Genomic DNA, 26,991 nt, shown 5'->3' with positions numbered 1-26,991 from the left:
AGTCTGACATGTATATAACGAAGATCATAAATTCTTTTTTTTTTTACGACAGGTTATTTTTAAACATGCAAACACTTTTCTTTCTAACTTGACATCGTAGGGTGAAGCACCTGCGAGGTGTGCCTGGCACTCCTGCCTCATTTGGCGACCTCTCTGTGTAAACACGACAGTTGGGGGAGGACCGTTGAGATACAGGAATACATATTTGACACAGTCACTGTACGGCCTAATTATGGCAATTTTTTTTTGACCAGTGTTAGTCATGTGAACTTAATGACATTCAGGATTTAACTAAAATATGAGGAAGTAAACAGTTATAAAAATTAAATCTATTCCTGGAACAAAAACGACTATAGAAAAACTGAGGGAATCTGAATACAGACTGTAGTTTAAGTTTCCAGCATCATACTAATGGTCATTTCTTTTTTTTTTTTTTTTTTTTTTTTTTTTTTGGAGTATTTTATTATTTAATGGTCATTTCTTAGGTTTGATAAACATGCACTATTAACACTGGGGGAGGGTAGGGAGGGGTCGTGGGAGCTCTATACCATCCGTGAAACTCTTCTGTAAATCTAAAATTATTTCAAAATAAAGTGACAAAAACTGAATCTACTAAACATAAAATATGTAAGGAGACTATTATAAAGGCTCTGTGGCTTCAGGAAATAGATAAAAGAAATTTGAAGCCCTTGTGAAATCTTCAGAATTTTCTAAAACAAGTTGCTCTGAAAACCTGAAAAAAATAATAGGCATGGAACTTATAAAAATAGGAAAAATTGAAATACTTATTTTAATTCAATAATTAAAACTGAAAAACTCATAAAATACAAATGACTTACTCTTGTATTACAAATTATTTTTTAAAAACTGATTTTCTAAAGCCTTAAATGCATACAGTCCACTTTGATAATGAATTGGTTTAATCTATGTTCAATTTTTTGCTTTCCTTTTTTTTTTTTTTTTTTTTTTTTTTTTTGCGGTACGCGGGCCTCTCACTGTTGCGGCCTCTCCTGTTGCAGAGCACAGGCTCCGGACGCGCAAGCTCAGCGGGCATGGCTCACGGGCCCAGCCGCTCCGCGGCATGTGGGATCCTCCCAGACCAGGGCACGAACCCGTGTCCCCTGCATCGGCAGGCGGACTCTCTACCACTGTGCCACCAGGGAAGCCCCTGCTTTCCTTATTTTTAAAAATTTAAAAAATTAATTAATTTTTGGCTGCGTTGGGTCTTCGTTGCTGCGCGTGGGCTTTCTGCAGTTGCGGTGAGCAGGGGCTACTCTTCGTTGCAGTGCACGGGCTTCTCATTGTGGTGGCTTCTCTTGTTGCGGAGCACGGGCTCTAGGTGCGCAGGCTTCAGTAGTTGTGGCTCGCGGGCTCAGTAGTTGTGGCTTGCAGTTCTATAGCGCAGGCTCAGTAGTTGTGGTGCACGGGCTTAGTTGCTCCACGGCATGTGGGATCTTCCCGGACCAGGGATCGAACCCATGTCCCCTGCATTGGCAGGTGGATTCTGAACGACTGTGCCACCAGGGAAGTCCCTAATTTTTTGTTTTTGAAATAAATTTTCAAATGTTTCTAGAAAAACAAATAACTCATTATGCAAATCCATAAAACTTTGGCTAATTTTTAACATAAAATGCTAGTAATAATCAGGAAGAAATAATAGAGTATTAACACCTAATATCAGATAACAAGGACAATAATAAGAACAAAAAATAGAGATAATAACCACATACCTTTTAGTTTAGCAGAAAAGTTAGGGAGAAGATGTGAAATTCAAAGAAACTGAATATTTTACATGCACACATGAAGATCTCATGATACAGAAATCGTGACTAATCAGCAGTCACCCTCCCTGGCAGACCTCTGGGGGCCCTTGGGGCAGCCACAGAGAATCCTCTGGACTTACTCTCCAGAAAAAGAACACCCCAGTTCAGGAAGTTTACAGAGGAGGCCATGCAAATAGCGCTCAGGTATGCCTTCAGCTGCTTCTGAAAGGCTGTGCTTTTAAAAGGCCTTCGACGTTCCCGTGATAGAACACTGACAAGCAGGAGGCTGCACCCTGTTCGGTGGCATGCCCAGGGGCGGGTAGCCCCGGGAGGTCCCCCTAATTGAAGAAACCAGACTCGGGATCCCTGGAGTTCATGTAACGAGACTGTGTTTAATGAACACCAAAGTACAGGTGAGGGCTGTGGGGGCTCGAGGACAGGGGGCAGCGAGGGCTGCAGGGTCTGGTGGGGGGGGTAAGCTGTGACACCACCTCCCAACACCTCTCCCTTCTACAGGGATTCACACTGGCCCCTCAGAGCCTCTCAGCAGTCCTGTGGGTACAGCACAGCAGGATGACTGGCCCCATTTTACAGTTGGGGAAACTGAGTTCCAGACAGGTTCATCAGCTTGCCCAAAGCCACACAGGGTTCCCGGTCCTTCCTTCTGTATCACTTTGGCCTGGCTCAGGGGGGATCTGAGTAGGTGGGCAGGGGAGGATGAGCACCCCACAGGAAGAGCAAGCAAGATGTGGAGGACAGAGGCGTGGCATGTGGGGACATGGAGAGGCAGGACCCCCTGGCATCTGTGGCGCAGGCTGCCATGGCCTCGGCACAGCCCCTTGGATGTTCGCTTGTCCTCTTTCCTCAGGGGTGTGCCCAGGCCCTCAGGACCAGCTGAGGGAGGTCATGGGGTGGGAGGGCCACTCCCTGCAGGGCTCACACAGCCCTGAGAGACGCAGAAGGAGAACTCGTGCCATGCAGAGGGATGCGTCAGGAAGGTGCTCGGGGGCAGGGAGCTGGGGAGGGTGTGTGGAGCACAATGAAGGTGAGGTGGGTAGGCCTGGACGAGGCCAGCACTCCGTGCTGAGGGGTCTGGACAGGATCCTGGGCCACGTCACTGCAGTGAACTGGGGCCGCCGCAAGGACTGCAGTGGAGCTAAGGAGGGCCCGAGCTGGAGAGGAGGAGGGCTGAAAAAGGTTCCAGGGGTCCAGGCTTCTCCAGGCAGGCCCCTGGAAATGTTGGTTGGTTTGGGGTCAGTCACGGAGGGCCCCTCCCTGGTCAGCCTCTTTAGGCGTGGCTACACACTGAGGCCCAGCAGAAGCATCAGGCTCTGTGGAAACACAAGGACACGTACTGTCCCCTGCAGCCCTTCATCCTACTGGCCCTCGGCCCTCCCTCGGGAGGGGCCCAGAGCCCTGCATACAGCCTACCCTCCCTGCCTTCACCCTGCTGTTCCTGTCTGAGAGGCACCCCCAGAAGGCCAGTATGGGGAGGAGGGAACTGAGTCAGAAGTTTCAGGCAGATGCTCCTGCTAAGGAATAGTCCCCAGGATGCCTGTTGTCTTCCCAAGACCAACACACCCCTAGGGAACCACCAGCAGCAGGCCCGGCAGGAGGCCGCAGGGCCTGCTTGGGAGCCATGCTCAGAGGCACCAGCAGGGGGTGCCATGGACCCACACTCGAGGGCCAGGCTCCCTCTGCCTTTCCAGTCTCATCTCCCCCACCCCTCTCACCCCACAGAACCAAGGCTCAGGGGCTGCAAGACTTAACCCTTCCGGTCTTGGGCACAGGATGCCTGCACAGAGAACAGCCAGGGCCTGAGTCCGAGGTGGAGACAGTAGCAAGTATGGGCAGGTCTGAGAAGGGCCAGGAGGGACAGGCCTGGCCAGCTGAGGTGCTGGCACCACTCCCCAGCCCAGCACCAGAGCCCAGCTGCACCCTGATGGTGCCCACGCACGTGGGGGGGGGGCGGTCTTCATTCACTGCCTCCTCCCTGAAGAAGGGGCCCAGCCACCACCCCACCCTACAGCAGCAGCTCGGTCACCGTTAGATCACGCCTGTCACTGGGTGTCAGGGTCTTGGAAGCCCCAGGCCTCCACAGCAGCGATGAGGAAGTTCTCAGAGCAGAGGGGCTGGTTGTTGAAAGTGTCGCAGTGGCCTGTGCGGCCCCGGTTCAGGTCCCCGTCGATGTAGAGTGCCTGGCCGCCCCCTCCACCTGTGGGATGCTTGGTCAGTGGCTGCCCGCTGTCCAGCGCTGCCCCCAAGGGGCTCTCCTTCTGCTCCTGAGCAACTCCACTTGTACAGGGCAAGTCTTGGAGCCATCCCTGTGCAGCCCTGCCAGAGGCCTCTCTAAAACCACGGGGCTGGCTTTCCACTCTGTAAAGTCCCCCGGCTCCTGGTGAGACCCTGCTAGTGAGCTCAATTCCCCACACACAGCCTCAGGTCCCCACGCCTGCCCCGCATGCATGCTCCACCCCCAACAATCCCACTGCCTTCCTCCGTCATCACAGGGACTCTGCCTGTCCCTCAGGTGAGGTACCTATCACCTGGCTCAGCAAGAGCTGGCCTGGGGCTTCAGCCGCCCACGACCCCGTACCCTCCTCCCAGGCTAAGTGACCAAGGGCAGACAGGAGCCCAGCCTGAGGTGCAGGGAGGCGCCCACCTATGATGAGGCAGTCGTTGCCCCCGGCCATGAACAAGGACTCCGTCTTGGAGGGCAGGTTGAAGTGTCGAGCAGCCAGGAACGGCGAGAGGCGGTCAGCAGGGTCTGAGGACACAGAGTGGCAGGGCGAGGACAGAATGGTGGTAGACTCCAAGGACACAGGCTTGGTCAGCTCCGGGTGTTTGATGACCACCCACTCGTAGCGCTGGACCTCGGGCTGCAGCTGAGGGCAAAAGGGCAGCATGAGGAGTTGGCACATGGCGCCCACAGGGCCCCTGCCAGCTTCCCGCCCCCCACCCCACCCAATTCATCATCAGTGCCTTGAGTGAGGCCCTGAGTGGGGGCTCGGAGATGGCGCCACACAGCGCAGATGAGGGCCTGCCCGCTCTCACGGAGCTCACGGTCTAATGATCACAAACCAGAGAGAGACGGCGAGGTTAGCCTGTAGGGTAACAGCTCTGATAGAAGTAAACAGGGTCACGTGAGTGGGGGTGATCTCCCACAGGGAGGCCCACTCACCCTAAACACAAAGCATTCTCCGGTCCCAAAGAAGCCCAGCTTGCCTCCAAATTTGTTTCTCTCACTCCAGTCTGTTGACAGGTAAGCTCCACACACCTGGGGAGAAAGGCCCAGGGTGAGGCTGTGCCCTGCTTGCCTGCAGGAGTGTCCCCTCACTCAGGACCTGCTGAGAAGCCACAGTACAGTCACAGCTGGGGGTGTTGTGGTCACAGCCCCCCTCACACTTGAGGGCCAGGGCTGGAGAGTAGTATGGGAAAGTCAGAGTTTGGAGGGCATGGGGCTGGCAGTGACCATGCGCGGGGGCTGCCTCGGCTGCCATCAGCTTAGTTGGGATATTTTCATTTCCCTCTTGGGCCCTAAAGCATGGGAATAAGCTCCATATCCACACTCTGATTGTGGGCATCAGTGCCAGGGAGGCCCCTCAGATGGAAGCTTCCAGGAAGCACCCCTGCTCAAGAAACGTTTTCCAACCCTCCCATCAGCCAGCAAAGTGGTTGATTTCACCATTAAAGAGTCACTCCTTTGAGTCGCTACAGGATTTGCCCAAAGTATCTGACAATCAGAGCCATCTGCTATAACATAGATGCCTGGGCTTCTCCTGGAGAGCCAGACGCAGACTCTGCAACAGGGTGAAGAAACTGAAACTCCCACAGGTGCAGGTTTGGGAGCCACTGAACGAGGAGCCTCTATCTCATGCAGACACCCCCAGGACCGGGGCGCGTGAGCTCTGACTTTATTCTAGACATCTTAGATACTTTCCAGATGACAGCACTGCAGAGAACAAGGCCCTGAGAACTACCTGTCAGGGGCTGGAGGCAGGTGAAGGCAGACAACTCACCTGGTGCTGGCCAACTACTACAGGAGGAGGTGAGGCCTCACTCACTAGGCATTCCTGCAAAGCTCCTCTAAACTGCCAGGCTGTGTCAGGCTTGGGGCCTGGACCCCAAGGGGAAACAGGGAGGCTCTGGGTACTTAGGGGGTCCTAGGGGAGGCTACATTCACCTCTCTGTAGAGGGCTGGCCCTGCTCTGCACCCCTAAGCCCAGGGAGCCTGGGTAGGGGCTATCAGGGAACACCCATCCTCTCTGGGGCACAGACTCCCCCAGAGCTCATCAGAGGCCAGGACCCCAAGCTCCCTCTGGTCCCTCCTCACCTCCTTTTGCGTGGTCTTGATGAGCAGGAGGGTGGGCTCGTGTCCTTCACACTGGAAATAGAACCTGGGGGCAGAGACCACACATGCCAGTCCTGACAGTAACAATCACACCTGCACCCCTTCCCTGTGCCACTTCAGCCAGCCTCTGTTGCCCCAGGCTGTCTGGGGGTGGATGGACCTGGAAACTGCTTGTCCTCCTCTCCCAGGGACCAGGCACAGTGGCTTGGATGGTAACACCTTGGCCCAGGCACTTTTCTCAGACAAGATGGAGCCCTGGCCAGGAGGTCCGCAGGCCAAGCGGTCAAAGGTCCCAGGACTCTCTGCCCTGGTGTGACACAGAGGAGAAGCTGCATGGCAGAGGGCCCCCAGCAGACAGAGCCACGTGCCAGATGCTTCAGGGAAGCAAGAACCAGAGGAACAGGTCCCTGCTCTGGGAAAGCTCGGAACGTCCTCGGAAGCTAGGCAGCACTGAGAAGCATGTGAGGAGGACTGAGGCTGCCGCTGTGCCAGCACCAGGTGCCCAGGGGTTGGCTGGCATCCCTGGTGGCCCTGCTTAGCCGTCCCTCAGCAGGCCTCCCACACTGCACAGAGGTGGGGGCCAGGTCAGCGCAGCTCTGGTGCCTGCTGTGTGGCTGGGCCAGCCCCGACTGCATCACCTATGACCCAAGCCAGACCTTGGGTCAGAAGCTACCTGCCATCTGAGGCTCTAGGGGGGTGGCCACGCCTGGCAGAGTGACCCTGGGAGACAGTGTGCCCTGGGGGAAGCCTGTACAGGGCCCGGCACAGCCCACAGGGCCAACATGGACCTGGTGTGTGAATTGATGAAGTGGGGTGGAGGAGTAGTGAACCAAGGCCGGCCACCTCAAGTTGTCCTGACAGTTCTGTAAGCTCCCAGGAGGGAAACTCTGCCTCCCGTGTCATCACAACGCCTACGTGGGGGCCTGGAGCTACGGCGTGTACTGTAATGACATCTGATGTTTGGGTGGCCTTGGAGTGAGAGAGAGATGCCCAGAAAAGGGGCTCCCAATTCTAGGGCCCCCCAGGAAGAGACAGGGCCTTGCCCAGGTGCTCATGTTTGAAGGCTCATTTCCAGGCCCACCATGACCTCCCGGAAGTGGGGACAGGACGAAGAAGCTGGGCAACTCCACAGCTCACTCCACCCCTTCTGCACTGTCTGGCCCTTGAAGTCCATACCTTGGGGCCTTGGGAGGGTAGGCCCAGCATTCCCCAGCCTCCTGGGCATTACCTGGTCAGGCTGTACCCGTGCTGCAGCGAAGAGAAGAGGAGGAGGGGCTGGCAGAGGGCGAACCGCTCAGGGACCCATGACCAGATGTCTCTCATCTCCTTCACGCCGACGATCTCTGAGTGGAAGTTCTCTGCATGAACAGCCAGGTGCACAAACTGCCTGGGGGAGTGGGAAGAGGTCAGAGCACAGCTGCGACCCCAGCCCTGGCCACGCCCCCCACCCTGGAGGTGTGCAGAACCTCTTGTGTGAGCTCAGCCTGGAGGAAACGTCTCACCTGTTCAGCCAGGTCAGAGCCTGGTTCTAGGGGCCCTCAGGAAGAAATGGGGTGGAGCTGTCCCCCTGGAGTCCTGCTCCCACCCCGCTACACAGAGGGGAGAGCGCCCAGCCTGGGTGGGGACAAAAGCACCTTTTCTCTAATGGGGATAGAGAGTGAGTCAGCTCTGAAAGACAATGCTTCCTGGCCAGCCAAGCACCGACAGGCAGACAGACAGGGCCTGAACTTCGGCCAGGCTCTGAGGCAGCACTGCTGAAGCCAGCGCCGAGAGCCAGAGCAAGCAGCCAGGCTGGAAGACAGAGGGAAGCCAGGCGTGGAGACATGGTTTCCAGACCTACCTTTTAGAAAGTGAAACACTGAAAAACAGGAGGAAGCAACAGACGTGGAGAAGAGGAAGAAAAATAAAACAGACAAGGAGAGGTTAGTTGCAAGTACTGATGCCCAGGATACGCCTGCCTTTGGCCTGCAAGAAAGGCCTCCACACCTAGAGTACACTCACAGCGTCTGCCGCCGAGGTCTCAGGACACCATGGGCCCTTGCCACGCCTGTTCCCCAGGGGTCTGTGCTCAGGGCAGGGGGCCACGCTCAGCAGCCACGAGAATGGCCGGCAAGGGAGCCCAGAGCTAGAGTGGTGGAGCAGAAGCTGCTCTAAAATGACCCAAGGAGGACAGCCTGGCTCACTGCTGGACCTGCTGGGGCCATGGTCAGCATCCAGCTTCCATCTCAGCCATGGCCCCTGTACCCGGGAACAGGACCCTATGCCTCCTGCACCCACAGTTGCCTCAGCAGCCTGTGGCTGTAGCCAGGAAGGCCCTTTCTCCTTTCCCGTGGCTTTCTATCCACACACGGATGGCTGGCTGGACAGGCTCAGGCCCCAAGCACCCAGAATGCATTCCCCCAAAGCCCCACCCCACTTGGGCCCTGATGGTAGCCCCTGCCTACCTCTTCTGCTTGACAGTGATGCCCTTCTGCTTCAGAGCTTTCTCATTGGCCATCTGTAGGAGCTGAATCTCCTTCCGAGAAAAGAGGCGGATGGCAAACGCTTTCTCCAGCAGCTTCTCGGGAGACACAGTCTTGGCGATGTCCTTGACAAAGGTGCGGATATCCTGCTTCACGTTGTCTGACTCCAGCGGCTGCCCAGCTCTCACCTTGTGGAAGAATTTGAGGATTGCCAGCGCCACGCGGTACAGCACCTTGTAACCTTCCACCAGGAAGACGTCAAAGACGCGAGCAAAGTAGTTGAGGGGCAGCTCCCCAAACAGCCACCGCTGCCAGTCCGCATAGACCTGCAGGACGTCCTCTGAAATGGCCACCATCAGCTTGTGGGCTGCCTGGCAGTACTTGTTCACCAGGTCCCCGAACGTCATGCAGGAAGACTCGAAGGCCAGGAAGCTCTGGTCGATTAGCTTCTTGCTGGGGTCGTTGCAGGCCAGGATGCGGCAGGCCTTCTCGAAGCACTCGGCCTCGTCGATGCTGTAGTGGAGCAGCAGGGCCACGACCGCAGGCAGCGCGGGGCAGAAGGAGACATCAGGGAACTGGTTGGCGATGCACAGCAGGATCTTACGCACGGCGCCCTCGCCCCGTGTGTTCAGGCAGTAGCTGGGCACCTGCGTGTTGTCCACAAACTCGGGCAAGGGCAGGCTTCCACTGCTGTGCTTGCCCACGATCTTGCCGACGATGTCACTGTACACGCTGGCGTCTGGTGTGACCGTGCGGCAGGGGATATCCCGGATCAGGCGCTGGTACACCTTTCCCCGCAGGGTGTAGCTGCGGGCCCAGTAGCCCTGGCGCGCCAGCTGCTTCAGCTCCTGCAGCTCGGTGCAGCTCAGCTCCTTGGGCCCCAGGTCCTGGATGGTGGCATCCATCTTATCCCTGTCCACAAAGCAGTTGTAGCCCGGGGAGTCCATAGCGCAGGGCGTGCCCAGGAGGAGGCCCAGGGCTGCCAGGAGAGGGCGAAGAGCAGCTAAATCCACCAGCGCTCTGTCCGAGGCTTCTCTGCTAACCTGTTTGCCATCCCATATCCTACAGGATTAAAAACCATGCTTAGTATGCGTGTATAAAGGTTTACATTAAAAAAACACATGTTTTTGTTTTAGTCTTTTTTTAAATTGAATTGTATACTTTATTTTAAAATTAATGAATTTTTATTTTTGGCTGTTTTGGGTCTTTGTTGCTGCGCGCGGGCTTTGTCTAGTTGCGGCAAACGGGCTACTCTTCGTTGCGGTGCGGGGGCTTCTCATTGTGGTGGCTTCTCTTGTTGTGGAGCACGGGCTCTAGGCACGCGGGCTTCAGTAGTTGTGGCATGTGGGCTCAGTAGCTGTGGCTCGCGGGCTCTAGAGTGCAGGCTCAGTAGTGTGGTGCACGGGCTTAGTTGCTTCGCGGCATGTGGGATCTTCCCGGAAGAGGGCTCGAACCCATGTACCCTGCATTGACAGGCGGATTCTTAACCACTGCACCACCAGGGAAGTCCTGTTTTAGTCTTTCTATAAAGTATCAGTAGGGCTTCCATTTAAGATAAGTGGATACTCTGAGAATTCACTACGAACTCTGGAGCATAACTTCTTTCCTTGGGGCTTATGAAGATACTGGAAGAGGTCACATAGATTCTGGGTCATGAGAAAGGGCTTCGAGAGGCTGACTCTACTGTAAACAACTCTCTGCTCAGGGGTGGGTGGCCCACCGGGCCCCCACGCTTCACCCTGCAGGCCTTGTAAAAGGAGCAGCTAGTCAAGAAGACTCCATGAAGTCAACAGATGCTGCGTTTCTGCCCCAAGACCCCTGGCTTGCAATCTGGAGGCCAGCTATTAATTCTCTAAAAATAACAGCTAAGTTTCGGGCAGGTATTCCGAGAAGACTCAGTGGTGGGGAGTAGACATGAGGGCTGAGAAATAAATGGAAGGTGTCACAGCTTCAAAATTAGACATTTCTGGAACCAAATGAACCAGAAGTATTGGGGGATTTGGGCAACTATTGAGATTCGTGCAGACATTTAAAAAAAAAAAAAGGATAAAATGTGCTATTTGAGAGTCTCTGGCTGCATGTGGACAGCAAGACAGAAGTCTACCGTTCAGAATACCGCAATCTGACATTTGTTTTGCCAAAGGCTACTGTCTTCAACACTAAAGTACAATAGTCTGCCCATGCACCTCTGACTAACCTTTCCACCCGGGATGGTACACTGTCCAGAGTTATCACAAGGGTTTGCTTCAGTGAGTTTTGGTAAATGACCAGATCATTCTGGTTCTGCTTGCATCAAGAACATTTATCTGAAAATATTAAAAGTAACATTTTAAAAATATTGAGTGGAAAGAATTGTAATGTAAAACCTGTTATATTCAAGAAGATGTCTTGAGAAATCACCTTGATACGGTGGGTTTTTTTATTGTGTTAAAATATACCTAACAAAATTTACCATTTTAACCATTTATAAGTATACAGTTCAGTCACATTAAGTACATTCACAATGCTGTGCAACCATCACCACCATCCATCTCTGGAACTTTTTCATCTTCCCAAATAGAAACTCTGCATCCTTTAAACACGAGCTCCTCATTCCCTGGCCCCCAGCCTGTTATCCACCATTCTACTTCCTATGAATTTGACCACTCTAGGGACCTCATATTAGTGGAATCACACAATATTTGCCCTTTCGTGTCTGGCTTATTTCACTGATTATGTCCTCAAGGTTCATCTATGTTTATAGCATGTATGAGAATATATTTTTTGAATTTAAGACTATTATTTAGAGCAGTTTTAGGTTCACAGCTAGAGAGGATGGTACAGAGATTTCCCACATACCCTCTGCCCCCACGCATGCACAGCCTCCCGGTTATCAACCTTCCCCACTAGATGGTACATTTGTTACAACTGATGAGCTTAAACTGACACATCACCCAAATCTATAGATCAATGAGGATTCATTCTTGGTGTTGTACATGAGTTTGGACAAATATAAAATGACATGTACCCTTATTATAGTATCATAAAATGTATTTTCACTGCCCTAAAAATCCTGTGCTCCACGTATTCATCCTTGCTCCCTGCAACATCAGAATTTCATTCCTCTTTATGGCTAATGTTCCATTGTATGGACAGAACACATTTTGTTTATCTATTCATCTGCCGATGGACATTTGAGTTGTTTCTACCTTTTGGCTGTTGTGAATAATTCTGCTGTGAACACAGCGGTACAAGTATCTGTTCAAGTCCCTGGATATATATCCATTGATACTGTTTTTATACGGACTTTCCCACAGAAATAAGGTTTTGTGACAACATCTATTTAACACATCCCACTGGAAAAACCTTACCCACAGCAGGACCAGGCGCTGCCAGTGCTGGAAACTTCTTCCCCAGAAAAGAATCCCAAATGGCAGTTGGTCTGTTTGCTCTATCCTGGGAGGGATGGCAGTTAGGGCTCTCCCATTTCCCCAGGTTGTAAATTACCTGTACAGTTTACATCTTTCGTTCTAGGCTCTGAGCCCACTAGCCTCTGGAGGGACCCCAGGCCTATCCTCTTTTCTCGAATAGAATCCACTCCTTGTCAGGGCAATAAACATGTTTATAAACAGAATATGGGCTTCCCTGGTGGCGCAGTGGTTGAGAGTCTGCCTGCCGATGCAGGGGACAGGGGTTCGTGCCCCGGTCTGGGAAGATCCCACATGCCACGGAGTGGCTGGGCCCGTGAGCCATGGCCGCTGAGCCTGCGCGTCCAGAGCCTGTGCTCCGCAATGGAAGAGGCCGCAGCAGTGAGAGGCCTGCGTACCGCAAAAAAAAAAAAAAAAAGTGTTTATAAACAGGATAAGAGCTAGGCAGGACAGTGCCAAATCTTGCCCAAGTGGCCTCAGATTCAGGTTGAACATTAAACTGGAAACTCCAAAAACGGTTATTGCACCTTGCAAATTCCTTCAGAAAGGACCTTCAGGGAGAAGCAGACCCACTTTTTTTTTTTTTTTTTGCGGTACGAGGGCCTCTCACTGTTGTGGCCTCTCCCGTTGTGGAGCACAGATTCCAGACGTGCAGGTTCAGCGGCCATGGCTCACGGGCCCAGCTGCTCTGGGGCATGTGGGATCTTCCCGGACCGGGGCACGAACCCGCGTCCCCTGCATCGGCAGGCAGACTCTCAACCACTGCGCCACCAGGGAAGCCCAAGACCCACTTTTTGTTTGTTCTTTTGTGGCTGTGCCGCAGGGCACGTGGGATCTTAGTTCCCTGATCAGGGATCAAACCCACGCCCCCTGCAGTGGAAGCACAGAGTCCTAACCACCGGACCGCCAGGGAAGTCCCCCACTGTTTTATTTGTTGTAGCAAGTTGTTGCAGCCTGGGGACTCCAAGGCAAAGACAGGTGCAGAAGACCCTGAAGGAGGTCCTGGATCCCTGCAGGCCTCCTCCCACCTGAAAAGACAGCATGGTGTTTGTGGAGCAGGGCAAACAAGGCTTATGATGACCTCCTTAGGCATCTATAAAGCCAGGTCTCAGGGCAGGTTTTTGTTTGGTTTGTTTTTTACATAAACACATAATCATGAAAACATCCAGTAATACAAAATTATACAGTAAAAATGTAAAGTCCTGTTTAAGTTACCCCCTCAATCCTACTCCCTCTTCTACCTAAGGTAATCACTGTTCACATCTAAGTGCATGTCCTTCAAAACCTTTTTCTTTCATTTACGTGCACACGCATCCACAACCCAGTTAGATAGTTTAAGCTGGCTATTGGGAAGGGGAAGTCAGGAGATGGGAAACGGATCAAAAACACAAAGTCGCTGGGCTGGACCCTCACTCACCGTGTGGAGGTGAAGGTACACCCTCCCCGAGCTGTCCCACCTGCAGCTTGCAGCCATCCTGCAACACTGTCCACACCTCCAGCTCCCACTCAGAAACAAGGCCTCACCGGCTCCCCACAGTCCCCCAGCTCCTGACTGAGGCGCCAGGCCCAGGAAGGAGGCTGTGCTCCCTGGTCCATGCCTGGCAGCCAGTGGTAGAGAAGGGAAGCAGTTTACTCGGGAAGCGAGCCAGTTTAAAGTCAGACAGGCCGGGCTCAGAGTCCAGTTCTGCCGCTTGTTGGGCTGAACCTCAGATAAGCCATGCCTCCTCCCCGAACAGCTGGTGCCCGTCTCTAAAATGGAGCCAATGAATATAAGCCACTGGACAGACATTAATCCCCACACAGCACCTGTGGGTTAAGCTCTTACTCTGGGCTCACTGGCTAGGGTGTGGGTGACACCCCACACACAGGCACATCCCACTCTCTTCCACTCCCCCTTGCCCTGTGGCAGCCCAGGGCAAACAGCCACTCTTCTCTGCCAGCGGGGCCCTGGCGGCAGGTGCACTAGGAAACCACTTTCCCTCAGCCTCGGGAAGGGGAGGGAGGGAGTGAATTCTAATCTCAAACACTGCACTCACCTTAAGCACCGCCCCCCCCAAGTCTCAAGTTCACTGCAGAAGAAGAGGGTGGGGGCAGGGCTGGCTCTGGGGTGGCACCTCTCCATCAGCCCTGTGGGAGGAGGCTGGCCCCAGCTGCCCACAGCTCCCTGAATTTAGAATGTAGGAAAGAACTTTGTGTTTTCTGTCCTTAGCTTTGGGCCTAACCTGCAATTCTGGGAAAACAGGAAAAATTCTGCTCAGCATCCTGTTAGACTCACAAGAACTGCACACAGTGACCATTTCAGATAGTTGGGACACCACGCCGTGTGTCTGGAGGGTGGCGGCTACTTCAGCTAGGGTTGTCAGGAGGACCGCTTCCCTGCCGAGCTGAAGTGATGAGAGGGAAGCTGCCAGAAGAGCTGAGGAGAGGTCACTCTGGACCACGAGAAGACCGCGTGCAAAGGCCCCGAGGCAGGAAGAGGCCTGCTCCAGAAAGGGAAAAGCATCCAGTACAGCCAGGGCACAGTGAGAAAGAAGAGTGGAGACATCCATGGGTTGGATCGTGCACGGGGAGGAGCCTGGACTTTAAGTGCAGTGGGAAGCAGGGAAGGTATGTGATCCAACAGACGGGTTTAAAAGCTAACTGCTGTGAGGATTAACTGAGCCTGTTTATAGAAGGCACTCAGCCCGGCCTGGCTCACCAGGGCAGCTCAGAAGTCCCGAGGGCCTCTCGTCGTTACTGCTCCTTGGGCTCTGCTGGTCTGGCACTGGCTCAGGGACGTCTGGGGAGTGATGGGGTCAGGCAGGTCAATGCTAATGCCCGATCAGTCCTGTGGTGAAGCTGAACCGTGCCCCTCCTTAAGGGGGCAGTGCAGCCACAGGAGGCTGCTGCCAAGGTTCTCCCACGGGCCGAGAAGGCCCCTGCTCTCTTTGGGATGGTCCCTTCGAATGGCCTCTTCGAGGGCCCTTCTTCCCCTTCCCTGCCTGTGCTACTGCTTCCCCACCCGGAAGCCCCTTCCAGTCACCGTCATGTCCCTTTACTCACAAATACTATACCTGTTTTGAGAGTTCAAGCTACCTAATGGAAAGCAAGTATTCCTTAAAAAGAAAAAATAAAAACGTTAAGTGGAACTAAGTGACCTCTATTTAGGGGTGTTAGGGGGCCCCTTCAGCAGCTCTAGGACTGCAGTCCCATGGACCCTGGGCCAGGAAGCTTTTCTGAGGAGGGGAGTTCCTGTGACATGACGCTTTGGCTGGGAACACCCCATGGGAGGTCAAATAAACTCGAACTCTGCTCTCCTTGGTGAACCCCCAAAGTGTGCCCACAGGAAGAGGAAGGCGGCCAGTGGGGTGGGAGAAGCCCTCCCACCCCATACCCGCCACTTCTGCCTCCAGAGTGACCCCACAAGTGTCTTCGACCCCTCTCCCATCTCAGGAGCGCAGGTCACCCAGGAGGGCCAGCCCCACTGCACTCCCTCCTCAGCCAGTTGAGGGCTGGCTTCTTAATGCCACACTGCTATCCCAAAGCACTACCCATGGTCTGATAGTCACAAGACCTCTGCCTTTCTCACCTTTTTAGTGGGGAACATGATTTTCCCAAACAACTGGATTTGAAAAAAAACTCACTTGCATGTGACAGACCGCCCCCACCCCCCTTAAGCCTGGGTGATTCCATCTTAACCACCCGACAACACTTGGCACTATGCCTTCCTTACAGGCTGCCTCTCCCAGAGGGCCCAGCACCCCATCATGCCTCCCCTTGACTCAAACTTTTATTCATTTGACAAACTTCTAAGAAGTTCCTTTTCTGGGCAGGGCACCGGGGATACGAAGGTAAAAGACAGCTCTCGAGGAGACCAGTGGTCACGGCATCCACAGTGAGACTACGAGAGCCCAGGCGGGGCACTGGCAGACCACCAAGGCAGGCGTTGACTCGGTGTGAGTGCCACAGAGGGGACAATAGTACCTGAGTGTACAAAGACGGGAGTGGGGACAAATGCATGAGGGAGAGCACGGCAAACTGGGGAGCCTCAGAGAGATGGTAGGGAGTGACCGGAGGTGGGACAGGAGGGGCTGATGGCCTTCTGTGCCAGCTGCACTAGAAGACCAGACATCACCCCCACACAAGAGGGAGCAGGAGGAGAAGAGCCGAAGCAGAAGGTGACATATCATATCTGCATTTTAGAAAAAACCCCTGGTGGCCAAGGAGGAAGGAGGGCAGAGTCCAGAAGCAGAGGCAGGAGGAGGGTTGGGCTGAGCTGGCCAGGGAGGATGCAGAAGATGGGGTGGATTCCACCAGATGAGGTGACCTGTTTGGGGTGGGGGGCAAAGACCCAAGCAAAGAACAGAGAATTCTGGCCCAGGGGTGGGGTTTTGGTGGGGCAGAGGAAGTGCTCCATTTTAAAGTGCCTGTTATGACACAGATGCCTCTCAGGCAAATGCCAGAGCAGGTTAGGTGAGGCAGAACCCTGGGCTGCTGTGCTGAGATCCTGCCCAGACACCCACCCCTCAGCCCTGACACCTACACTGGCTCCTGGACTCCTCTATCACCCAGTGGGCTTCACAGATGGCCCCTCCACATACCCAGAGGCCACCAAAGAGCCAACTGTGGCCCAGGTGGAAAAAGTCAGCCCTGTGCAGAGGGAGCCTGGTGCTCCCCAGGAAGCCTACCCACTCCTACTGACCTCTGCCCAGCCCAGTCTGACCACTCCCCACCCTCCCCCTTGGCTGCAGGAATAGCTCATAGCCCAAGCAACCGGGGCTCAGCCTGGCCGGGCCTTAGTCACTGCACCACAGGACAGGGTGCTGCACAGTTGTGTCTCAGTTCTTCCCCTTCACTCTGAGCAATCCCACATCTGTTTCCTGAGAGTGAGATCAGGAAACAAAGAAAGAAGAGGAAGGAGGCTGGTTCCAGCCCTGCCGACCGGCCAAGAACGGGGCGACAGATGGGAAGGAGGGGCAGTGAGAGGCGCTAGGTCCTGGGCCTGAGGAGTTCCATGTGACCAAGAAACGTATGCTCCTCTCAGGCAGTTTCCCCAGGGTGGAATTCAGAGCACGCGCTCTCTAGGGAGCCCCTCACCCTCAGAGACCATTGGTCCCCAGCCAGGACGCAGCAGAATGACGAATCCTTCAAACAACTAGTGGCCCCACTCTAGCCCTCAGGGTATGTGAGGTCTGGGGATGAGAAAGACACAGCAATTACAGGACATGGTCACTGTCTGATAAGATCTCAGGGTGCCAGGCACAGAATGTGGCAGCAGGACAGGGAAGAGCAGATGACCTCCTGCCTGTGGCTCTGCTTGTAGGGTATTTGGGTAGAGGAGCAGGGCAGGTGGGACAGCCTGGAAGGGAATCTGGGCTGGTGAGTAGGGTATGGCAGGTGGAGCTCTGAGGCAGAGAAGGTGGATGGAGGTGGGGGGTGGGAGTTATTCCTGAGGCCATCCACCTAGCACACCCAGAAGGGGCAGGGTGGGTGGGGCCTGGAGCAGGATGCATTCCACCCTCTCCTCAGGCTGGGACCTTCCTCTCAAGTCCAAGTCTGACTTCCTTAGGAGAGGCCCAGTGCTCCCGTCCATCTATAGGGAGAGGCCAGGGAAATGCCCAACCCCACTCCCAAGGATCTGCTGGAGGCCTCGGAGACACAGCTTCAAGACTCTGTCTGGAGTCCTAGGTCGAGGATACTCATCTCCCTGCCCAAGGCCTCAGCAATAGGATGATTCCCAATTCTGCGGATGACTGGTGGTGACAGTGTCATTGATTGGGGTGACTACGGTCACCGATCCCCCACATTCGCTTCCTTTGCTGCCTTGCTTTTTACTGACCTCACTCCCAACTCCCAAATCTCTTCTTGCTCTGGAACTTGGCTTGTAGCAAACAATCCCCCACCTCCTCATCCTCTCCCTTAATGCACCCTTCCTCCAGGCCAGAAAGCAGGGGGCTCTCCCTGGGACCCTGCCCCTTCTCTCCAGGGTCTCCCCAGGGTTCTGACACCCCTCTGTCCAGGGTCTCCCCAGGACGTGCCACACACTTCATTCCAGTTCTTGGCCTCCTCCTCTCAGCTGCCCTCATTGCAGGGCATTCGAGGGTCAAGCAGGCAGACCTGGTTCAAAGCTCCCCAACTTTTTGGTTTTTTTTTTTTTTTTTTTTGCGGTACACAGGCCTCTCACTGCTGTGGCCTCTCCCGTTGTGGAGCACAGACTCCGGACGCGCAGGATCAGTGGCCATGGCTCACGGGCCCAGCTGCTCTGCGGCATGTGGGATCTTCCCGGACCGGGGCACGAACCTGTGTCCCCTGCATCGGCAGGCGGACTCTCAACCACTGCGCCACCAGGGAAGCCCAAAGCTCCCCAACTTTAGAAACCTTTACATCTCTGATGCTTCATCTACACCCAGGTCAGCCCCAGAAGCTCCTCCACTCAGTGAGCGCATATCACAAACACCCCACTCTCTTGTAACTGTCCTGAAGCTCTTCACTGCCCTCCTCCCACTCGCCATAACTCTATCTCCCCGCACCGTCAATCCTTTGTGACTTTACTTCCTTGTCTGCTCAGCCTAGACCTGACCCTCCAAGCCTCAGCTCCACCACTTCCATGCTCCTGTCTCAGCTACCCAGAAGCCCCACGAGAGGCCAGCCTGACCAACTATAGAGAGAAAATCACACTGCCCTGCTCGTGGCCCTTGGAGCCACCTGGCAGCCCTCAGCATGCCTCGTGGCACCCGCCCCTGGTCCCCACACTAGCCAACAGCTTCACATCTACCACTCTCCTTGAGAACCCAGTGTCACGCAAGAAGCATCCTCTCCTGTCTGACCTTGGCCCTTGATATGCACCCCCACCCTTGGTCCTGGATCTGTTAGATAGGCCCCCAACCCCAGCACCCAACACTCCCCTTGAGCTAAGCCTTTCCTCTTTCTTTCCTTCCCAGTCAAGCTCCCGGGGAGAGCAGGCTGTATGTCTCCCCCCTCGCCCTTCACGCCTGGCTGCCAGACCTAACAGACACCTTTGAGCCCTTATCTCCCTGAATCACACAGAGCTGACCCAACTGCTCTCAGCTCTCCTCTCCCCAGGCCTCCAGAAACCCCTTCTGTCTGTCTCCTTGCCTCTCTGGCTGCTGCTGCTCCTGTCCCTGTCCCTCAAATGTCCCTTTTGCAGAAATCCATCTTCTTTTCAGCCAAGAATTCTCAGGTCCCATACCTCCAACTGCTTTCCTGAAGTCTCTCCACCTTCACACACTTCATGTGACTCCAACGTAGCTCAGCTCTGACTCCCAACCCGCTCTGCCCCAGCTCTCCACCTGAAACCCTTTCCCGCCCACCGCCCCACCCCCCCTCCTTTCAGGATTTGGCCCTACCTGCCCTCCACGTAGGGCAGCTTCAGGAGTCTTGACAGTGGGAAGGGGGAAAGGCAGGACACACCTGTTCTTCTTCCTCCTCTCGGGCCAGTCTGCTTCAAGCCTCGGCCCAATGCCCCCTCCTTCCCCAGCCTTTCTAGACTCCTGACCTCACAGGCAGGACTGAGGGCAACCTCCCCACACTCCACCCCTCCTTGTCCAAGTCTGTTTGAACTTGGCAGGCCTCTGTGATGAGCTGCTTATGAATCAAGCTCTTCTACTCTACTGTGACTTTGAGCCCAGGTGTCTCACACCATATACTCAGTGTACCCAGGAAGGAGGAAGCAAGAGAAGGAAACAGATGGAGACTCGGGAAAATCCCAAACCACTTGGGCCCAAGAGGGAAATTTAACTCTAAATAACAGGGGCCATTTGCCAACTTGTTTGTTCTAGGCGTGTGTCCTTCCCAGCAGACATCTTCACATGATGAGAAGGCAGACTGGGCTCTGCCTCAGCCCTGAAGCAGCACTGGGATTTTTCAAATGCTAATGGAAACTGGCATTCCACAGTGACTGCCAGGCTGCCAGTTACCCGGAACCTGATAGTGGGCCCTTTGCTGATGGCACATAATGGAGGGCACGTGCCAGGTATAAAGGGGCGTAACCATTAAGGAGGCATTAGTCACAGCACCGTAGGCCAGTTGGCTGGCCCATCTGCTGCCGCTGGTCAGAAGTTCAAATGCAGGTCTTACCAGTGGCAACTGAGCCTATGGATGGGACCCAAGCAGGGCAGAGTCCTAACCGTATTAGCCACTCGAAAGGTTTCCTGCAGGGACTCGGGGACTTCCCTGGCGGTCTAGTGGTTAAGACTTGGCGCTGGGACTTCCCTGGTGGCGCAGTGGGTAAGAATCTGCCTGCCAACGCGGACTGGGGACACGGGTTCGATCCTTGGTCCGGGAAGGTCCCACATGCCACAGAGCAGCTAAGCCTGTGCGCCACAACTACTGAGCCCATGCACTGCAACTACTGAAGCCCGCGCGCTCTAGGGCCCGAGCGCTGCAAATACTGAAGCCCGTGCCTAGAGCCTGTGCTCTGCAACAAAGAGAAACCACTGCAATGAGAAGCCTGCGCACCACAATAAGGAGCAACCCCCGCTCACTGCTGGTTTGGTCCACCCACAAGCAGGGACTGGGGTTGCAAGGGGGCTCTGCTAATTCAAGGTCTTTACCTTCTGAGTTCAAAAGGTCCTCCCAACAACAGCCCCCAAGGGCATAGGAGAAACCAACTAGCTACACAGAATGAGAAGCAGAGAGAGAAAACCCAGCTGTCAGAAGCTAGAATTTTGACTGGTCTGAATTCTAAGCAAGGTGCCTGTGATAGGTGTGCCTCGGAAGGCTGGCCACATGGCAGGCTCTCAGCAAGTATCTTTAGGCCTGACAACAGAGCTGGGCTGGGAGGGAATCTTGCAGGTTTAATCATTTTAGTAGGCATTCAAGACACTTCCTGAACACCAGTGTATCAAGTGCTGGAATATGAAGATGCAAGGCCCAGTCCTAGCTCTCAATGAGCTTCTGGATGTGAGGACATGGTGTATTGACCATGCCAACTCAGGAGCAGATGCTATGAGAGAAAAGCACAGGGTGTCTGGGCCCCCAGCCTACAAGAAAAGAGGGGTCTGGAAGGATTCCCTAGCCAGCACCTGCCTGGCCTAGAACCTGAAGGCTGAGGAGGCCTTCGGCCAGGAAGCAGCAGAAACAGCATGCGAACAGGACAGGGCCTTGGAGAGCATAGCTGTTTAGGGCCAGTGAGTGTCATTCATGGCTCAGATTCAAAGACAGTTCTACAGCCCAGCTTCATGGGCTCTAAGAAGCCAAAGGGCCCAAGACAGAGGCCTGGGGTTCACCAGGCTGCCGAGGAAGGACAGTGCTTCTGTGTGCTGGGAGGTGGGGATGGGATGGCCCAGGAAGGCAGGGAAAGAAACCAGAGGCAAGTGGAGTTAACCTATACCCCTGGATCCTTTGAAGGCCCACAGGTTTAGGAAGATAGGAAGGCGGGAATGACCCTTGCTGAAAAATGAATTACAGATGATAATTAGGGAATGAGGACAAACTGACTCAAGGAAAGGCTGAAGGGAAAGAAGCCAGGGAAGCTTTTGGTGGGACACAGGTAATGAGCTACATTTAGAATGCTACACAGTGGAAGGGCTTTTATTGGTAACAGAATCACCCATCGGTAATCAATTGGTACCCAATTAAAATTGTGTAACAATTAGGCAGACACACAGTTTCAGGTTATGCGAAACAGGCCAAGCCATGTGTAGCGGGTTCTCAATGGCCTGTAAGAGGAGAGTGCAGGCTGGGCAGGATGGAGGGAGAAACCATGACCGCGCACACGTGACCTCTGCCAGCAGCTCCTTGGGCAATACCCAGGGGAGATGGATAAGGTCCCACAGCCAGGCAGGGGACCATAACTGCACAAGATAGAAGGAGAGCTTGTTGCACATACCCCTAACTGAGCAGGTTCCCTAAGAGACGAAGATAACTGCTAACAGCACTTATCCAGAGGCCGGGACAGCCCTGGGGGCCATGCGCCTCCTTTGGGTAAAGAGGAACTCCTTTTGCCTTTCCTCACCCTCTCCTGTGTGGCCCCTCAGCATGGGGGAAAGATTACGGAGGGGGCACTATACACTTGGCCTCTGTATCTTCAAGAGTCTTTCCAAAGTCCCACCTGCTGCTAATGCTGATGCACTACACAGAAACTGGGGTCCTGGAAGAAGAGCGACAGGACCCAGAGAATTCTGCGACCTTGGATCTATCTCTGTGTCTGAGAAGGCCTGTTTTCAGAGATCTAATTGTGAGAACGCCCTGAGAGGACCAACTGTCGGGCTGGAGGGGAATGAGGTCCTTTGAGATGAGTGACAATCTGGAAGTTTCCCAAAAGGCAAATAAACACACATGTGACAGGAAGCCCCGGGAATCAATCATGTGATTTTGCACCTTTAGTATCTTACATTTTGCTGTTTAACCAACAAACAGGGGCTCTACGACAGAAATAAAAAGCCCACTATCCTGCCCCCATCTCCCCAAAAGGCAAGAGATCATTAATCAGATTTTTGTTACCTTATCTACTCTGCTCTACAGACATGAAACATCAGGCATCTCCAAGGTTCAGTCTTCTTTTTCTCACTCCACACCACCCCACTCCCTGGCTTCAGTGCCACACAGGAAGTAGTACCCAGGACACTTTTGTGTTTGCTCTCCTTGGCTCCAGACCAATCTCTATCCAGGAATTCTTACCGACCCTCAGCTCAACATCTCCACACCGCAAGTCATCACCCACTCCCAGGCCTGTCCCTTCCAGCACACTCTGTGTGGCACAGCCTTACCAGCTGCCAGTCACCTAACCTTGGAATGTTCCCTAAGTCCTCCTTTATCCCTGGTCCTTCTCATCCCTGCAGCCACTTGTCTCAAGGTCTTGCTCTCTTTTCTGTCCCCACTGCCCTTCCTTGGTGCTGGGCCTTTTGTCCCGCCAGGTATATCCCCGTGTTCTGTTAACCGCCCTCAGTGCAGGACTTCACCAACCTACCCTGGCCACCACTGCCTGGTCACCCATGAGGGCACAATCTGACCAGTCACTCACAAACCCGAGATCCCTTAGCGGCTCCCCACCACTCTCAGGGTAAAATGCAAACTCGGGACTGGTACTCAAGGCCTCTCCTGACTGCCACCAGCCTAGCTCCTTAACTTAATCTCCCTCTCCTCACCCCAACCACCGGAGCTACCCACTGCCCTTCTCCCAACAGCCGGTGGGTGGGAGCTGTATTCCTGTACTTCACACACTGTGCCTTGGCCTAGAAGTCTCATTCCCTCATGTGGCCCTGCCACTCCCCTTCGTTTTTAAAAAAAAAAAAAAAAAAATTTTTTTTTTTTTTTTTTTTTTTACCACACCGCGAGGCTTGTGGGATCTTAGTTCCCTGACTAGGGATTGAACCCATGCCCTCGGCAATGAGACCGTGGAGCCTTAACCACTGGACCGCCAGGGAACTCCCCGTTCTTCAAAATTTAATTCGAGCCCTTCTCAGGAGCCCCCACTAAAGGCCAGCTGGACTCCACCCCTCTGTGCCCATAGCAAGCTCCGTCTGCCTCTGTGAGAGCGCCGACTGCAGTGCCACAGTTCACTGGCCCGTCTCCTCACTGTACCCTAAGCTCTTCAAGGGCACAGGCTCACTCAACTTTGTAGCCACAGAATACCGGGCACAAGTCCTCATCGTGTGAATTATGATTTGGATAAACCTGCACTGAAAGAACAACAAAAATCATCAAATAATGAATTTAGGTTGGTCCTTAGTGAAAAGCCCAAGGTGTTGTTTCTCTGATATTATCTCCATTTGGAAAGTGACACTTGAAACAGCCACTGAAACTGCTGCTTCAAGTTGAAAAGGCTTTTTTTCTTCCCTGCACAGAGTTGTCATAACAGAGAAGCTATGCTCAAACAGGTAAAACATTGAACAGGGTAAATATTAAGTGCTTTTTTATAACCTGCTTCATTGTCCTTATGTACTTCAAACCAGAAACAATCTAAAAGCAAACACTTAAATATGTCTTCTGAGATTGGCTGAGACTGTAATGAGAATTAGGCGCAACACTGCATGCCCAAGGTCACTTGGCCTGCTGACAGTCCTGGCAGGTGTGGTCAGCGACAGCTAGCATGGCTCACCAGCAGGTGAACTTGCAAATTCAGGGTGTGAATTTTGTTATTATGAAAAACCTGCCTAGATTACTAGATTACTTCTACATCCTCTGAAGGTCACCCTTCATCCAGATGAAAACCACTGCATTAGTTTTAGCACCTTGGTTCATTTCAACAACCATTCAGGGAGAACCCCTGGCCCATTCCATATGAGGCAATGGGGGAGCAAAGATGAATGCGACGTGGCTCCAGCCCTGTTCATAGGGAGAGATGAGCTTCTAAACAGAGCACTCGCTACTGGATAAGTACTTCTCATACAGGCTTTACCTGAGAAGACTAAACGAGGACCAACCTTCAGGATAAAAGGATGCATATGTGGAGGTTGTACCACTGGCTAGAAATGGAAACTGTAAAACCTCTGCGAGTTTTCTTGATCTTTTCTTACCTGGGTTTGTTTCTCCAACCCTGTATCCCTTAAAAAGAAAAAACCAGCACATCTGTCTTCAAGGCAATCAAGTAAATGTTTACAGGTAGCTACTGTGTACTGGGGCTAGAAAGTGAAAATGGAGCGGAGCCCTTGCCTCAAGTGGAATAAACCGCTGTATCTGATGAATAATGGGATTTTTTTCCCCCTGTAATTGCCTAGATGTTCCTGCAGACCTGGGAGAAAACACACACAGAACTAAGGAAAACCACCTTCAAGTCCTTCTACTGGCCCTGGAAAGGCAGGCAAACTCCTCACCAGGAATAAGCAGCTAGGTAAAGACCTCAACACAAGCATCACAACCACAGCCACATCGGCCACCAGGTCTGTGCCTCCCAGGCACATCGCTATCTTAACAGCTGACCCGCGCCTCCGCACTGCCCAGGTGGTCTTCAGCCTCTGGCCTTAAGTGTCAGCCCAGCAAGTGGTAATCCAGGAAGCCCACCGCTCGTCTGTTCCCTACAGAGTAAGGCCACCAGGCCACCAGCGCCCTTGCCAGAAGAGGACCTTGACCGAGTGCAGCCCATCCCCGACCTCCAGCTGTGCTTACTCAAGGCTCAGAGAGCACAGCGCCCAGGGGCCCCCGACCTCCAGCTGTGCTTACTCAAGGCTCAGAGAGCACAGCGCCCAGGGGCCCTGTGGAAACGCTTTCGTCCCCAGCACAGCCTGGCGGACAGCTGCCGCCTGGCACAGCGGCCACCCCAGGAGGCACCCGCCGGACAGGACCCAGAGGCTGGGTAGATACCTAGGCGGCAGGTGGGCAGCGTGTAATCCTGGGGCAAGCGTAGGACCAGGACGGGAGCAGCTGCAGGTCTTCGAAGACAGAACGTTATCAGAGAATCTGTTGAAATTTCGAGTCTAGAAGAGGATTTCCTACCCCGCAGAGACCGAAAGCGCCCGAGGAAGGAGTGACACAGAGCCAGCTCTTCCCACCGCCGCCTCGCCCGGAGCCGGCCGGAGAGCCGACAGCGCCTGGTGAGGGGCGCCGGCGCGACCCCCGGGGTCGGTGTCCCGCGGGTCCGAGGTCGGCTCCGGACCCACGTCGCGCCCTGCCCGGCGCTCGGGCCGCGGGGCAGAGCCGGCGGCGGCGAGCAGTGCCCGGCGGGCGGTCGCGGGCCCAGGGCGCGCGGGCTGCGAAACCGCCACCCGCACTGCGGCCGGTCCCCGCGCCCCGCTCGGACGGAGGCCCGGCAGCCAGGCCCCCACGCCCCCTCCGTCAGCACGCCCCCTCCGTCAGCACGCCCGGGACGCGGTGACAGTCGGCCACCCGACCCCGCGGCCCCCGCGCCGGGCCGTCACGCCCCCGCCCACTCCGTTGCGCACCTACCACCGCCCGCCGCGCTGGCCGAGAACCCACCTCCCGGCGCCGCGCCGCACCGCGCCGCTTTCTCCTCAGCTAGCTGAGCTCCCGAGCGTCGGCCTTTCTGCGCACGCGCGCACGCGGCCCCGCCCCCGCCGAGACGCGCCGCCGGCTGCCCACCCGCGGCGCCCGCGGGTCTCTGGGGCAGCGGGCTCCGGGCATGCGCGCTGACGCCCCGAGGCGAGGCGGCAGGAGCATGCGCCGGCTCAGCATGGGTCGCGATGAGAGGCGAGGGGCGCGCGCGAGTGGGCGGGTGGCTGTCAGGCCCAGCTGTGGGCAAGGCTGGGGTATCCGGGGTCGGCAGGGGTGCCCGCCGGAGTCGCTGCCGGGTTACGCGTAGACCTGGGAACGCGCGCCCGCGTGGGCACGACGTCCGGTCCCGAGCGGGCGGAGGAGTGCATGGGGGGACCTCCGGGTGGGACCTGGGTGGAGGATTCCTGAGGCCGAGGCCGAGGCCGAGATAGACAGCCAGACGGAGACAAGAGACAGGGACTCTAGGGGGCAAAAAAGAGGCTGAACACAGCGGGGGGCAGGGACACGGACGCCCAGCCGGCAGAGACAGGACAGGCAGAGGTGACCTACGGGACAGACGGGAACCAGAGGCCACCGTCCTCGTTGGGGGAGGAGTCATAGCGCCCTCTGCGTGTCCTGACAGGGGGCGGGGGAGCCAGTGTCACCGAGCTCCATGGGGGTCCACAGGCGTCTGTGGTAGCCACAGTGCCTCTTGGGGAGTCAGGGCGCTCTCTGGCGGATCACAGAGTCCGGGGGCGGGTGGAGTCTCAGCGGCCCTTGGGGTATTCGCAGATCTCTATGCGTCCTGGCATCAGAAGGGGGTTCATAACTATTTGAGGGGGGTGTCAGTGCCTTTCAGGAAGGTGGGAACGCTGAGGGACCACGACATCACGGGGGGCTGTGTCACAGAGGCCCTTGAGGTGTTCGCAGAGCCTCTAAGTATTCGGCCCCACAGGGGGTTCACAGCCCTCTGGCGGTATCGTGGTGTCCCTTTGAGAAGGCAGATAGCTTGAGGGTGGGGGGGCCAAGGGGTCCTTTGGATGACAGGTGCTCCAGGGGGCCTCAAAGCAGCTCTCTGGGGCTATCACATCCCTCTGTTGGGGCGGGGGTGTCCCTGCGTCCGTCACACCCCTCCTGGG

The 26,991-nt window shown here is 54.9% G+C and overlaps 1 protein-coding gene across 6 annotated transcripts; it reads right to left on the bottom strand.

Moving 5' to 3' along the window:
- Positions 1–418: 418 nt before the first annotated feature.
- On the bottom strand, positions 419–25,901 carry TBC1D24 (TBC1 domain family member 24). 6 transcript variants are annotated; one of them, XM_069541397.1, is made up of 9 exons: positions 25,838–25,901; positions 8,559–9,638; positions 7,955–7,972; positions 7,343–7,501; positions 6,097–6,160; positions 4,945–5,040; positions 4,426–4,648; positions 3,808–3,978; positions 419–3,094 (listed from the first exon to the last, which is right to left on the bottom strand). In XM_069541397.1, the coding sequence occupies exons 2-8, from the start codon at positions 9,521–9,523 to the stop codon at positions 3,824–3,826; spliced, it is 1,680 nt and encodes a 559-aa protein (XP_069397498.1). In that variant the 5' UTR covers positions 9,524–9,638; positions 25,838–25,901; the 3' UTR covers positions 419–3,094; positions 3,808–3,823. The 6 variants fall into 6 exon arrangements, with proteins under 6 accessions (XP_069397498.1, XP_069397500.1, XP_069397499.1 ...); XM_069541399.1 differs by lacking the exon at positions 3,808–3,978; XM_069541398.1 differs by lacking the exon at positions 7,955–7,972.
- Between the last annotated feature and the right edge of the window lie 1,090 nt (positions 25,902–26,991).

Source organism: Delphinus delphis, chromosome 15, assembly GCF_949987515.2.
Source record: "Delphinus delphis chromosome 15, mDelDel1.2, whole genome shotgun sequence".
NCBI classification, from domain to species: Eukaryota; Metazoa; Chordata; class Mammalia; order Artiodactyla; family Delphinidae; genus Delphinus; species Delphinus delphis.
The sequence above is the reverse complement of the archived record's forward strand: the minus strand, read 5'-3'. Positions and strand labels throughout refer to the sequence as shown.

What these genes read in the sequence shown, in the direction of transcription:
- TBC1D24 (XM_060031555.1), bottom strand. Translation starts at nt 9,523, where the DNA reads ATGGACTCCCCGGGCTACAACTGCTTTGTGGACAGGGATAAGATGGAT. An exon ending in CACGGGTACAGCCTGACCAG is followed by an intron (nt 6,161 to 7,342) that starts GTAATGCCCAGG and finishes CTCTGCCCCCAG; the next exon opens with GTTCTATTTCCAGTGTGAAG. An exon ending in GAGAATGCTTTGTGTTTAGG is followed by an intron (nt 4,649 to 4,944) that starts GTGAGTGGGCCT and finishes TTTTGCCCTCAG; the next exon opens with CTGCAGCCCGAGGTCCAGCG.